This window comes from Canis lupus, chromosome 6 (genome assembly GCF_003254725.2).
Source record: "Canis lupus dingo isolate Sandy chromosome 6, ASM325472v2, whole genome shotgun sequence".
Taxonomy (NCBI): domain Eukaryota; kingdom Metazoa; phylum Chordata; class Mammalia; order Carnivora; family Canidae; genus Canis; species Canis lupus.
In genome coordinates, this window is record NC_064248.1 from 54,931,221 (window position 1) to 54,946,255 (window position 15,035).

Sequence of the window (15,035 nt, forward strand, 5' to 3'; positions counted from 1 at the left end):
CTGAGTATTTCCCTGGGTTCTGTGCATTTGTACAATACTGATGAAGAGGGAGGATTAATCCACTTCCAAGTGATGTGAATTAATTACTGATATGTTCACCAGTGTGAGTGGTAAATCTCAGAATACAAGTACACATGATTGAGTCAGCAGGCCAGGCCCCAAGCAAAATATTACAGTTTGTTGGGGAGTCTCCTGCCTCCTTTTTTTGTCCCTCATCTACTCAGTGTATCTTGGAGCTGTATGCTCTAAGATCTTCCTCCCTTGCTCTAGGCTTATTTCTCCCTTCTGACCAAGGATTTGCTTACTTAATACATAATGATTTCTTGTACTGATAGGCAGCCTAATGTGTTGTCCTCCCAGGGAGAATGGCACTCCATGGATTAGAAGAATTCAATGGCATTGAATCTCAAATGTAGATTTTGGGTACGAATGAGAGATGGTAAGAGAAATCACTGTGGAGTAAAGGGCTTCTGAAGGCCCAGAATCTCAGCACAGAGATCACCCCCAAAGAGAGATGGTTCCCTGGACAGGGATAGAAAGTATTGACTCAGATGGCCTCTTTGGTTTCAGCATGGAAGGATCCTGCATTACAGCAACCCGTTCATCCTCTTCCTGTTCCTGTTGGCTTTCTCCACGGCTACGATCATGCAGTGCTTCCTGCTCAGCACCTTCTTCTCCAGAGCCAGCCTGGCAGCAGCCTGCAGTGGCGTCATCTACTTCACCCTCTACCTGCCACACATTCTCTGCTTTGCCTGGCAGGACCGGATGACGGCTGATCTCAAGATGGCTGTGGTGAGGGATCTTGGGCTCACCCCTAATATACAAAACATTTTGGCCAACGCATCTGTAGTAGTCCTGGAAAACTGGACTGCCCTTTGTGGGGATCCACTTTGCCTTTTGGGTCAAAGGGACATAAGTTGTAAAGGCACAGGGCAAAAGTTGTGTCAGTCTTCATCTTGAGCTATGCAGCAGCAGTCCCTCCTTATCAAACCTGCCTGATAAGTCTGTCCTGGGATGCAACCAAAAACCAGTTCAACTCACAGGTCCTTTGTATTTCCACAAGAGGAGAAGAGCCCAGCTCATTTCACTCACTTTTCTTTTTGCAACATGTGAGAAGATTCAGAAGGGGAGAGTTTACTCCCTAACTGTTCTGCCCAGAAAGATGTTTCCATTCATGAAAAGCATTTGTTTCTCTCCATAAAAAACTTGAATTTGAGTAGCTTATACAAGGGCTTTTATCATGTTCAACTACTGCATGTAGAAATGAACCAGTTAAGAGCCAAGCCCTCTTGTCAGGAGAGGACTCTAGAAATTGGCTTTGATTGCTTAAGAAACAGATCTCTTAGTTCACAATCCCCAAACTAACAGCACTTTTTTAACCAATTTCAAATGGGCCATTTCCACCCTCTCATTAACCAGGCTTCCGGGTTCTCTAGAGTGCAGCTTTACTTGTCCTCCAGAACTTCCCTCCATAGTTTTCTATGCAATGGAGTCAAGAAAGGACCACCACCTGCCTCTTACTGGGGAAAGATCTAAGTTGTTCTGATAACTCACACTTATTTGGCTACAGAACTGCCAGGGTATCTGCCTTTTGTCTCATGTTAAATTAATTGCTGCTATGTATAGCACCTAGTTTTCTAAATTGATCACAATGGGCTAGTATCAAAATATCCTCATGGTCTAGTAGAGCTGGGCTGTCTTGGTATACTAGGTAGACATCAGTATTTGAGACCGCAGCCAACTTCATGGGTGTGTGGATCCACCAAGAAGCTATAGGTCTGGCAGTGCATGGACCAAGGCTGAGTTGAGATTTTTAAAATGGTTTTTGTGAACATACAGCTGGAGAATCTCTTCCTTCTAGAGAGAGACAGTTTGAACCCCACCCTGGGTCCTACAAACTCCAGAGAGGCCTCTGAGCAGAGGAAATGAGACCAGCCCATTCCTCTGTAGTGCTCTGTGGTTTCTGCCATGCCAGCGACCACCTGTGGGGACTTGGCTGGGGACCTTCCTCTTCGACTTCCTTTTGCACACCACCTATTTAGTTGACTTGTTCTCTCTACAGAGAACCCAAGGAAATGATTGTCCTGTTCTGGAGAGGAGAAAAGGTGATAGCAGTGGAATCTGAGGTTCTTCTGGCCTCACTGACAGACCTCAGGAACCATCCCTTGCCTGGCCCCCAAGACTGTTCTAGGACACTGATGATTTTGTGGAACTTCCTAATGGGATTCACACAAAGCAGCCCAAGTTATCTTTGTTCTAGCAAGAACTGTGTGATCTCAAGAAAGAGGTAGGAGGAAGGGAGAGAAGTAGGAAGGTGAACCTGAAGACCTGTAGTTCTTTGGTGTGTTGTGCTTTGTGCTGTTTGTCTTTCTATTACACAACTATATTCCACTGAACAGGTGACATGTGGCTCAGTGAGTGTAATGTCAGGTCCCTGAGGCATTTCCACATTCCCTTTCTGTAGGAAAACTGTCTTACCCCTCCCTGGGTTATCCTTATACCTGGACACAAGCTGGACCACCCTTTTGGCCCTTGTGGGCATCTGGGTGCTGTTGGATGGGGTAAAAGACCTCTGTTCATCTTGTGTGCCCCTTTTGCCTCACTGCAGAGCCTGTTGTCCCCTGTGGCATTTGGGTTTGGCACTGAGTACCTGGCTCGCTTTGAGGAGCAAGGCCTGGGACTACAGTGGAGCAATATCGGAAAGAGTCCCATGGAAGGGGACGAATTCAGTTTCCTGATGTCCATGAAGATGATGCTCCTTGATGCTGCTCTGTATGGCCTGCTTGCCTGGTACCTTGACCAGGTGTTTCCAGGTAAGGGTCAACTTCCATAAGGTAAAGATATTGATATTGGGTTTTTCAGATCCCCTGCCCTCACCCACCCTTCATCTAGTTTAAATCTTATCCTAAGTTCTTTCAATTAGGGCCCTTAGAGCCAGCATTTGAAACTTAAACTTAAGTCAAAAATCCATCAGTGAATACTGTTGGCTCTACTTTAGAAACAGATCTAGAATTCTGATCCCTTGTCACCACCTCTACCCCTACCTTCCCAGTCTAAGCCTCATTCCATAATCATTGTCTACCAGTCCATTTTCCCCACTGTATTCAGAGATCCTTTCAGAATCTGCGTCAGAGGATGTCAACCTTCTGTTCACATCTCTCCAGTGGCTTTTCCTCCTGTTCAGAGTAAAATCCAGTGTCCCAGTCCTGGCCAATGTGATGCTTCATTATTAATACCCAACTATCTTCCTTGTTTCCTGTCCTTGCCTTCTCCCTCATGTTCTCTGTTCCAGCCACATCTGCCTCCTTACTGACTGACTGTTCTTTAATACACTAAGTACATTTCCTTCTCAGGACTTTTGAACCTGCTATTCTCACTGCCTGGAGCAGGTTTCTACACCCCCTCCCCCACCATGTCTGCAGGCTTACTTCCTCACTTTTGTTCAGATGTATGTTCAGATGTCACTTCATCACTGGGATCTTTCCAGATTGAAAATATCTAAATATCTATCCCTATATAAATCACATTCCTTCAGTGCTTCTGTCCCCTTTATCCAACTTTATTTTTGAGACATCACTATCTGACATGATGTATCTTCACATGTTTGTTTATTGACTCTCTACCCTTAGTAGAATATGGGTCCATGAGAGCAGGCCCAGAGTCTGTTTTGTTCAATGTTACAGGCTCAATACCATACATAATGCCTGATTTTTTGAGGACATTGAATAAATACCTGATTAACCTGCAGCATGGAAAAGCAACTTCTGAATCAAAATTGGTTGTTTGCACAGTTTCATATTTGCTTTGTAGAAATCAGATTTTCCCTCAAATTAGTATTTTTTAGTAGCTAGAGTAGTTCCACTTCCATTCGAGTGGGCTCCAGGTCAACCAACAGTTACCTTGTGCCAGGCTTTCAGTGCTGTGGCCAGAAGTAGACAGGGGAGAGTGAGGCTGGGCCCATCCCTGGGGCGGGAGGAATTCACATCATCTTGGGGCAGCCTGTGTTGGGAGAAATACGTAGGCAGCAGCCTTGGAATAGGAGAAAGATTATAAAGCTGAGCCAGGAGGCCTGGGTTTGGATCCTAGCTGTGTGATTATATTAGTTTCCTAGGGCTGCCATAACAAAGCACTACAAACTGGGTAGCTTAAAACAACAAATTTTTTTTGTCTCACAGTTCTGGAGGCTAGAAATAGAAAATCAAGGTGTTGGCAGGGCCATGCTCCTCTGAAATCTGCAGGGGAAGGAGGCTTCCCTGCCTCTTCCAGCTTCTGATGGTTTTTCAACAACAATCTCTGTCTTCACACAGTGTTCTCCCTGTGTGTGTGTCTGTCTTTACCCAGCCGTCTTCTAAGGACACCAGATATATTGGATTAGGCTCCCATCTAGTCCTTTGTGACTTAATCTGAACTAAGCACATTACCAGTAACTATTTCCAAACAAAGCCAAGTCATAGGCCTCTGTTTTTTCCTGATATCAAATGTGTTGTTTTTTCCCAAAATCGAGTATTTCTCTAATACTAGCCAGGTGTCAAACAAGTCAGTTCTGACAGTTACTACCCAGAATTAGCACAGACCCCACAAACAGATTCAGTCCTACAAGATTGTTCCCACTTCAGATGCAGCCACAAATGCAATGCCCAGGCTACCCACTTTTGTCCACCTGACTACAAATTCAGGAGTTCTCACAACTATCCCCCACCCTCCAGTCTCAATTAATTCACTAGAATGACTTAACAGAACTCAGGGAAGTAGTCTACTTACAATTACAGTTTTTAATAAAGAATATAGCTCAGGAGCAGCCAAATGGAAGAGATTCATAAGGGGAGGGTCAGGAGGGGTAGTGCATGGAGCTTCCATACTCTCTCCATGTGCACTACCCTCCCAGCACCTGGATGTGCTCAGCAACATGGAAACTCTCTGAATCTCCTTTAAGAGTTTTTATAACTCAATCTCCAGCCCCCTTCCCCTCCCTCAAGATAGAGAGTGGGGCTGAAAGTTTCCATCCTCTTTTCCCAGGCCAGGGCCTCCTGGTGACCAGCCCCATTCTGAAGCTATCTAGGGGCCCTACCCTGAGTCGCCTTATTAGCATAAACTCAGGTGTGGTTGAGAAAGGGGCTCCACTCATTAAAAGACATTCCTGTTGCTCAGGAAATTCCAGGGGTTTTACAAGCTCTGTGCTGGGAACTGGGGACAAGCCCAAGTATTATTTTGTATTCTACCGTGGACCTCAACACATCTTTTTGAGAGGGTGGCAGTGCTCAATTCAACCCATAACAGTGACTTTGAGCAATACATTTGACCTTGCTCTGCCTTAACTTTTCTACTTACTGCGCCACTAGAAGGAGATCTAATAAGTGAAAGTTAGTTGGATTGAAAATGAAATTTGTCCATAACTCAAGAGCTTTATTTTAGCCAAGCTAAAGCTTTATTTTGTCCAATAACTATATCCTGAGCAGCACCTATATGTTAGGGTCAGCACTAGTTTTGGGGAGAAAAGGGATGGAAAAGACAGACCCAAACCTGCCCTTAAAGGGCTGACAGTCTAGCAGCCATAGAACATGGGATAATATTAAATAAGCAAAGGTAATGTTCTCAAAAAATTAACATTTTATAGGGAGCAAAGTCTCCTAAGAGAGCTGACTAGAAATTTGGGAGTCTTTTCCTTGGAATCCAGTAGAATGGGCTGGTTAAGATCAGTGGTTTAGAACCAGATTGCCCATATTGGAATTCCCACACCTCTGTTTAATTAGCTGTGACCTTGGACAGATGATTCAAACTCAACGTGCCTCTGCCTCTGTTTCCTTATCCACAAGAATACCAGAACCTATCTCTTGAGGACACCAGAACCTATCCCTTTAGTCCTCTCTGTTGAGTCCTCTCTCAACGAGAGGACTAAATTTTTAACACATGGAAAGTGCTTACAATAATGCCCGATGTAGAAAGAACATCTGACAAATGTTAGTGACTATCATCATTATTTTTATTATTGTCTGGTAATTTTTAAGAAAGGGCATGATTGAGTTCTTTAATAAAACGTTTTCTTGGAAAATCATTTTCAACCATCAGTGTTAGTGTTGCTGGTTCTAGCCCAAAAAAGTGACCTTTTGAATTAAAACAATTTGGAAGGAGTAGTCTTTGTGGTAGCCTGTGGATAGCTGTGTAATGCTTATGAACTTTGAATATCTAGAGCTATACTTTGAGGTTCAGATAGATAAATTCTCGATTTTACAGAGCTGTGGTAAGGTAGGACTACTAAGGCTTTTTCTCTTATTTACCTGTCATTTCTAGGGAACTATGGAACCCCTCTTCCTTGGTACTTCCTTCTACAAGAGTCCTACTGGCTTGGTGGTGAAGGTGAGTTATTTAAAATTTTTTAATTAAAAATAACTCCTCTCTCTGCACTTCCTCTCCCCCCAAAAAAACCCTTAGCATTTGAAACTAGCTTCTTTGGCTACATCCTGGACTTGTGTGGGCTACTTACATTAAGTGTGTGTTCCTGATTAGCTGCCACTTGGGGCTCTGCCACTGGTGCAGCCTCATAGCTTCCAGGAACCCACCTTCTGCGGTAGCTGAGCCAGGGTGAATGGCTGAGCATTAATAAAGCCTTGTGTCCTATATAACTCTCGCCCAGGGGATTAAATTGCCCTAGTAAAAAAAGGCAAAACCACTTTAGGGTGCAAATGACTTTTTGCAACCCCTCAATTTAAAGCAAAGAGATTCACAGAATAATGAAAGAAACTATGCACTGGTCTTTTGCCGCCTCTCCTGCCTTTTTACTTCTTTCCAAAAAACAAATCAATTCTCTCTCCTAAGGGAAAGGCCCATCCAGAGGCTGCGGCAGAGCTATGATCTTCAAGGCAAACACTCCTAGACTCTTCTAAAATTCATCTCACTTGTGATTGAAGAAGAGAGCTAAGGGGCATTTGCCCAGAATGCATCTTAGATAAAATTTACCTTTCCTGCTAGACAAGACAGGAGGCCCAGGGAGAGTTCTAGAAGTTCCGTAGGCTCTTTTGAGAGGTATGGGAAGGCAAGAATTCCTGACCTGAGAGCTGGGGACGTCGTTGGAGCTGGGAGTTTCTGGAAGCAAAGGAAATACTTTCCAATCTGTTTGCTACTTACCTACCTGCACGTTCCTTTGTATTTTGGGGCCTGAGCCAGGATTTATCATTTAAGCACTCAGATAGATATTTGTTTTCTCTAGGGCGTTAGCCTAGGGCCTTTAAAAGGCTTGGGCAGTTGTTTTGTTTTGTTTTGTTTTTATGGTTCAAACAAACAGGAATTCAACAGCTCAGTATTTTTCCATTATGTTGGTCTGTCTGTCTTGTCTATGGACTTTTACATTTCAACTATAATAAGGTTATAATCCATTATAAATGAGGATTTTCATCACAAGAATGTGTTGTTGGACTATTTCTAATTTCAGTGAATATCAGGACTTGTGGGCATTTTTTCCCCTCGACAGTTTCAGCAGATAATCTGCCTCTCAAAAAAGAAATTCTTAAAACAAATGCTCCTTCAAAAATGAATCACCTATATTTTTGCTAACAGAAGCCGAATATTTTTCACCTGCCTCACAGTCTAGACTGAAATAGATTCCTAAATCTCTAAAATCAGAAAAGAGGGGTGCCTGGGTGGCTCAGTCCGTTAAGCATCCAGCTCTTGGTTTTGGCTCAAGTCTTTGTCTCAGTGTCATGGGATGGAGCCCCTTGTTCGCACATGCTCACTCGCACACACTCTTTCTCTCAAAAATAAATAAAATCGGAAGAGTTGAGTTTCCCCACCTACCCCACCCCTCACAAATGAAGAAATGGAGCCCAAGAGGATCAGTGTCTTGCCCTTGTTCCTGCTGGTCACTTGGGACAAAGTCTGAAACTTTCCTGGCAAGGAACTCACTCAATGACTAAACTATATAGAAGAATATTTCCCCCTGCTATTTTGTTACATGTTAGTGCAGTAGGAGAGCTAGTAAAGTGATCAAAGGAATTGTGGGCAGTACAGTTGAAAATCCTTCAGGAAGCAGAAACAGAAGTGCTAAAGGTGGCAGGTCCCTGACCACGAGGCCCATTACTTACTGCTCCACCTACAGTCTGTAGATCTACGGAGGGCAGCCAGGAGTGTTGGAGGCTCTAGTTGGTTGCTGCATTAAAAAACTCCTCCTGCCCACATCTGTGCTCTAGAGCCAGAGCCTTTAGATGTTTGACGACAGTTTCCTCCTCCCCCTGCTTTCCTCTCCGGCTGGCTTGCTCTTCTGCTTCTCTTCCCCTTCCAGGATATCCTTTTAAACCAAATTCCAAGTTTGCACACACACACACACACAAGCTTCTGTGTGTGTGTGTGTGTGCGTGTATGCAGATGTGTAAGAGTATGTGTATATGCATCAGTGTGAGAATGTATGTGTTTATGCCACACCTCACAATTTATATAAGCCTCAACCAGGCTCAACTCTGGTGTTGGTCCCAAAAGACTTGAATACCCATAAAAATGCTCAGGTAAATTATTTCTCCATCTGTAATTTAAGCTGGCTATCCATCATATCACCTTGAACAAGCTTTTTTCAAGGTTCACTATGGCTTTGACATGTGTTTGATTAGAGTGAGAAGTACCATTGGTGAGGTAAAGAAAACTAACTCATTGCAAGTTGAGTCCTGGTTTTGTGAATATTTTTTAAAACCTTAATTTCTGACATTGTGGGTGCTTGCTGGCAGGTTAAGAGGATGAGGTGAAATACCTGTTATAAAACTCCATCTGGGCTCAGCAAGGGTTAATAAGCCACAGCCAGGAGGCACTGGCGGTCATTTTCAGAACTTTACAGGCCCACAGGTCAGTGGCCGGCAGAGCCATGCTCAGGGCTGATCCCTGGGAATGCTGACTTGGTCTTCTGAGGGAACTGGGTTTTCCAGCTGTGGTAGGAAATTCTGGCAGCCTGTCCTTCTCCCCTCCTTTTCCTGCCTTTACTGATTGTTAGCTCCCACCAGGAGTAACCATGGCTTCTGGTTGATGCAGGGTGTTCAACCAGAGAAGAAAGAGCCCTGGAAAAGACGGAACCCATAACAGAGGAAATGGAGGATCCAGAACACCCAGAAGGAATAAATGGTAAAAACCTCAATAAAGGATGCAGAGCAGAGGCAAGGAGAAGGTGCAGGGTACCATAAAAGGATGGAGCAATACACTTCATGACAGCGGTTCCATGGACGGACCCCAGAAAACCGACTCTGTTGACAGGGGTTAAGCCTGATAGCTTCTCAAGGGCTCAGCTGCACGTGTGTGGCATGAATGGTCCAGCCAGACATTAACGCATATTTCCTGGAGAAAGCAAATCCCAAGTATGTGGTGTGTTTGTGCCCTTGTTAGGCAAGTCCCGAGTGAGTTGCACAAATGTGCTGACTTCCGAGGATTTAGCAAGAACAATAACTTGGGTCACTGGGACTTAAAGCGGATATGAGCTATAAGGAAAGACAAAAATAAATGCTTCTGTGCACAGGAGGAAGGAGTCTAGTGGAACTGACTACACTTCATTCGTGGTTTACAAATCTACAAGCCCATTCATTCAAACCATCAAAAGCCTTTCCTGACCATGGAAGTTACCTAATAATTCCTGAATAAATGGATTAGGGTTGCAAGTGTTCCCTGTCTTTGCTTTCCTTGCCTTCATTAGACCAGTTCTGTACTTCTCCCCATGGTCTCATCCCCTAGGTATATGTACTTCTCTGTGAATGCTAAAATGCTCTTGCTATCCTCACCTTGGGTCAGAGAAGGAACATGGCCTCTGGACTTTGCCCACCACCACATAAGAGGGTCCAGTCTCCAGGCCTCTGGCCCAGCCCAGGTTGCCATTTCACAAAGCTGAGGTCAGTGATCTCTGGCTCCTCAGAGAGCTGATGTTCAGTTAAACAGTGCTTCTGGGAAGGCCCACCTCCCAGAGTGGAATTTCTGGCAAGGCCAAATCAGGGGGCTGGGGCTGGCTCTCATCTTAGTTATAGAAGATACTGGAAGTATCATCCATAGGAGAAGTATCAAGATGTTGTTTTGCATGGGAGTCAATGCTCAGAACTCCAATGTTAATAAATTAAGTGGTGCTGTACAGGGTGAACTAAAGCATAGAGGGACTGGAGGTCTAGAGAAGTGGAAAACACGGTAAAGAGGGTCTGCACTGGAAGGGTGTGGAAGTGGATGAGTGGAGGGGTGGAGTTTGAGGGGCAGTGATGAGGAAGAGTGGACCATCCTACCCAGTAACTGACAAACTCTGAAGTTCTAAGGAGTAAGAAGTCTGTTTTAGGCAAGATTAACACAAAAGCTCGAGCCAAGGTGACCAGAAGAAGGGCAATTACAGGAGTGGACATGGGAGAGTCTGAGGGAAAGTTATGTTTTGGGAGGAAGATAAGAAGCCTGAGTCACTATGAAGCCCATGAGGAAATGCTCCATGGCCTGTTGGAAATGACAGCCTGGGCTGAAGATTGAACTTCGGGCTAACTCTCCCTGTATATAGTGAGTGCACTCTGGGTTCAAATTCCAGCTCTGTCGTTCATGAGCTGTGTGACCTTGATTGGATATTTGCTGTCTCTGTGCCTTGGGTTTCCCCATCTATAAAAATGGGCATAACAACATCTATCTCCATGGAGCTGTTATAAAGGTAAAATGAAAAAAAAAATAAAGGTAAAATGAGGTAATCCATATACAGCACTTAAACAATGCCTGGCACATAGTAACTACTCAATAAATATTAGGTACTATTATTACCATTATTATTTTGTAGTCATCCTTACAAAGGTCACAGCTAATGCCATGGGGGCAAAAGACATAGTCTGAGGAGTGAGCCTTGAAGAATGTGTTCAATAGAGCATTATACATACATCATGTTCATTTTTTTTTCCTCCAAGACGCCTTCTTTGAACGTGAACTTCCAGGCTTGGTTCCTGGGGTATGTGTGAAAAATCTGGTGAAGATTTTTGAGCCCTACAGCAGACCAGCTGTGGACCGTCTTAACATTACCTTCTACGAGAACCAGATTACTGCATTCCTTGGTCACAACGGAGCAGGGAAAACCACTACTTTGTGAGTTTTCAGGCAACAGCCTGTATTGCTCTTCTAACCACTCATTTTCTGGCTCTCTTCTGCCCCATTAGCTGTAGTCTTTTCTTTCCCATTGAGTATTAGTGACAACAGTGTACCATGTACTTGTGTCCTGAGGATGTGTAAAGCACACTGCAGTATTCAAAGCTCATTCATATTCATTGTTTTATTTGATCCTCACAACAAGTGGAAGAGGGCGGTGAAATAAGTTTATGGTCCCCTTTCTGTGCTGGGGAAGTGTACATCTAGAGATCGAAGTGACTTTCTGGGGTCACCAACTTGTAATGGTCCAGTGAGGACAAGAGCCAGATCTTTTCAGTTGACTGGTCTCTGACACCGTGAGCCTGTTTTCCCATCCTCAAGCTCTCCAGTATTACTACCATCAATAATGGTGCTAAAGTCATGGCTATCATCATCACATGACCTTGGTCCATAGAATACTACTTATTTTCAAAGGGGTTTCCTTTTCCTATCTGTTTTGTAGAAAGTAAAAAGGGTATGGTCCCTAGCGGGACCTTTGGGGTAACCACTTGGTGATTGAAGGTAAAGTTCAGGGAAGGTGCAAGTTCTGCATAGAAAGGTCAGGAAGCTCCCCTCGCTTTTCTAAGGGAGCAGAGCGCCACCTGCTGAGAAGGAGAAAGGGGCTAGCTAAAGTTTCCCAAGGAGCGTCAGAGGGCAGGCCTCTCAAGGGGCAGGGAAGCCATGTGATACCCGGTCTTCAAGTCCTATGACCTCTTACAGAGCCCCAGGAAGGAACAGCAGTATACACCCTACGTTGGAATGTTCTCTGAGGGCGGTTCAGTGTGAATGGAATGTGGGGCCAGTGCCATTATATTTGGTTCTGTTTCCCTCTAGTGGTTGATCAACAGAGATTTCAGCTTCTATGTACAAATTCAGATAACCTGAGATTATATCTGAACTCAGGGACAGAGCTGGCTGGCCCAGACAGTACTAAGTCCAACTGATTGCTCACCTTGTTAACTAATATGGTCAGAGAGTCCAGAGCACCATCCACGACCTCAGGGTTTCTCAAGGCAAACACATTACTTCATCAACTGCTGAAATGCAATTTCCCCTGGGGGTTGAAACACACTGTTTAATAAAAAATAGTAATAATAATTTTGAGTTTTACTTTATACTGGCACAGTTCTAAGTGCTTTACAAGTATAAACTCATTTAATCCTCACAACAAGCCCAGGAGGTAGACATCATTATTTCTCATTTTACCAAAAAAAAAAAAAAAAGGCCAACATTCCTATTGAACTTCTTGTTTTGAATCCAAAAATGATATCATTGATGGTAATTCCCCTGCCTGCCTTCAGTTATTTAATCAACAAAGACAGATTGAATGCCTGGGCTCTCATTAAGATCCTCCCCTATGCTTCATAATAATGACATCGGCACAGTATTGACCTATGCACCACATGCCTTTAATTGAGCCCCCGCAGCACCAGACCAGTGATGGCTGTGCCGGGTAGGGACCTTTGGCTGTAAGTGAATGTTCTGCAGCTGGGAACCCTGAGGACCCATAAGGGCCTGCCTGGGGCAGTAGGAAATAAATAGAAGCAGAGAAGACAGATGTGGTCATTGGCAGTAGGGGCTGGATGTGCACACTGACTCTAAAGCCTGTATGGGAAACTTTTGGTCCCCATAACTAATAATGGTTTGGGTTCAGTTGAGAGCCAAGGCAGGAATCCCTGTGAAAGTCCTCACCAACCCTGGAGTGGGGCTACGAAAAGTCATCTTTTCTGCCACTGACTCCTACATTTGGCAGGTCCATCCTGACGGGTCTGTTACCACCAACATCAGGGACAGTGCTCATTGGAGGAAAGGACATCGAAACCAGCCTGGATGCAGTCCGGCAGAGTCTTGGCATGTGTCCACAGTACAACATCCTCTTCCACCAGTAAGAAGAACAGCAGTTGAGACCCTCTCCATGCCTTATTCTTACCCTGCCCTCACAACACACGTGTTCTCTAGAGCGGAGCTCAAGGATGCCAGTTCTAGGGGCAGGAGGCAGTATTTCTGTTTGGTTTCCTCATGCTCAAGGTCTTTTGTCTTGCTTGCTATGACAGGTATCCTTCAGAAAGACTATATCTCTGGCACTGGGCGCTGAGCTTTACCCCCTCAGAAGAGTAATGCCTTCTGATCTACTGGCCCATCCTGAGCCCCTGCACTCAGCCCTGAAATACTCCCTCTCAGAGACCAAGAGAGGAAACCATTGTTCCTTTTTCTTTCTTAAGCCAGGCACTAAAAACTGATTTTTCAGGAGGCTTTTTAATTGCTTTTTTCCTCAAACTTTTATTTATTATTTAGAGAGTGATATACAGTAATTAAGGAAAGGAAGGGAGGAAATATAGATTAAAAGAAAAAATAGAAATCACCTGTAATTTCACCATCCAGAGATAACTTCAAAAAATAATTTTTACGTTTATATACTATACCATTGTATAAATCTGCTGTCCCCTCTTATTAGATATTTAATAGGATCTGGGTTTTGTTTTTTGTCTCATAAATAGCATCACAATGAACATCTTAATTGCTAAAACTTTGTGCTCATCCTTAATTATTCCTATAAGGTAAATCATTAGAGGTGGAGTTGCTGAGTGCATTGCCTCTCTCATTGCCCTGTCCCCTAGCCTCACAGTGGCTGAACACATCCTGTTCTATGCCCAGCTGAAAGGGAAGTCCTGGGAAGAGGCCCAGCTGGAGATGGAAGCCATGTTGGAGGATACAGGCCTCCACCACAAGAGGAACGAAGAAGCTCAGGATCTATCAGGTGCTTAGTATTGGAAAAAGTCAAGGCTACAGATGGCAAATCCACTGTCTTCCAGTACACTGGCAGAACGGGAGGCTTATAAGAAACCTCCTAAGACGTAGAGCACTTCTGTAAAGTTATTCTGTGCACCAAAGAGCAATCCAAAGACCTCTGGATCATTTCCCACAGAGAACCCTATCTTGTACCATCCTGAGCTTTATTTGTTCTGATGTTCATGTGTTTGAACTAAAATGTAAGAACAGCCTTCAAATGGTTTTATCTGTTTCTGCATTTCTTGTCTTTTCTGCATTTAAAGAGGCCTGTATACCACTAGGGTTCGAACATTGTATCAACATCTAAGGAGGCAGCTTCAAGCTGCTAATGGACTTAAGGGTTCCTCCCCAACCCCACCCTGCACCCCCGATGCCACCAGCCCTGGGCCTTTCTCCTCCTATCCTCTAAGCCCTTGTGACTCTGTTACCCTGGATCTACCTCTAGGTGGCATGCAGAGGAAGCTGTCTGTCGCCATTGCTTTCGTGGGAGGTGCCAAAGTTGTTATTTTGGATGAGCCCACCTCTGGGGTGGACCCGTACTCGAGACGCTCAATTTGGGACCTGCTCCTGAAGTACCGCTCAGGTAACAGCCACTGCTTGGTGGCGTGTGCTCCCACTGAGGCTTTATCTGTGACTCCCGCTCTCACACATGGTGCTTTGGAACTGAGCATACTCAACAGCCTTAACTACACTCCAGTAGAGTGTGAGCAGTGACTTGAGCGAATTCAAATTCCAGTGGAAGCTTCCTGAAATTTTTACACCAATATAGACAGGAAGTCATTGATGGAGCAGCCTACTTCCCAAAATATTCTAAAAGATTTTCTCAACCTGTAGTCCTTCTCTCTGGAACAATCCATGCAGCTGTAAGTGAAATTCTTCTTGACTGAGAAGACCGAAGTCACAGGCAGACATCCCAAGAAACTCCATAGCTGTCAGATGACCACTCAGGGCCAGGTGTGAGGGTGACATACATGTGTCCAGTGCTCCAAAGGAACTGCAGCATAGCAGTGTCTCAAAATGGGACATTCTTTCCTCAATCCCAGTACCTTCTAACCAGAGGGATCAGATCCAGAAAGATAGCAGGCAGAGCTCAGAGTGCCTATTAACGAATGTGAGAGCGTGGCTCAATCCCAGGCTTGCCTTGCCATCCT

General features: G+C 44.5%; 1 protein-coding gene and 1 long non-coding RNA gene across 2 annotated transcripts in view; one reads left to right on the top strand and one right to left on the bottom strand.

Moving 5' to 3' along the window:
• The window catches only part of LOC118355056 (uncharacterized), a 22,834-nt gene extending 10,672 nt beyond the window's left edge, over window positions 1-12,162 (bottom strand). The window contains exon 1 of the long non-coding RNA XR_004816706.2: window positions 12,047-12,162. This is a non-coding gene — a long non-coding RNA (uncharacterized LOC118355056). The remainder of the gene's footprint in view (window positions 1-12,046) is intronic.
• ABCA4 (ATP binding cassette subfamily A member 4) overlaps window positions 1-15,035 on the top strand; it is a 128,119-nt gene that overhangs the window by 61,291 nt on the left and 51,793 nt on the right. Inside the window, 8 exon segments of the mRNA XM_049111658.1 lie at window positions 571-792; window positions 2,609-2,813; window positions 6,289-6,354; window positions 9,007-9,096; window positions 10,881-11,055; window positions 12,848-12,979; window positions 13,713-13,852; window positions 14,330-14,467. Coding sequence (XP_048967615.1) covers window positions 571-792; window positions 2,609-2,813; window positions 6,289-6,354; window positions 9,007-9,096; window positions 10,881-11,055; window positions 12,848-12,979; window positions 13,713-13,852; window positions 14,330-14,467 — 1,168 coding nt within the window.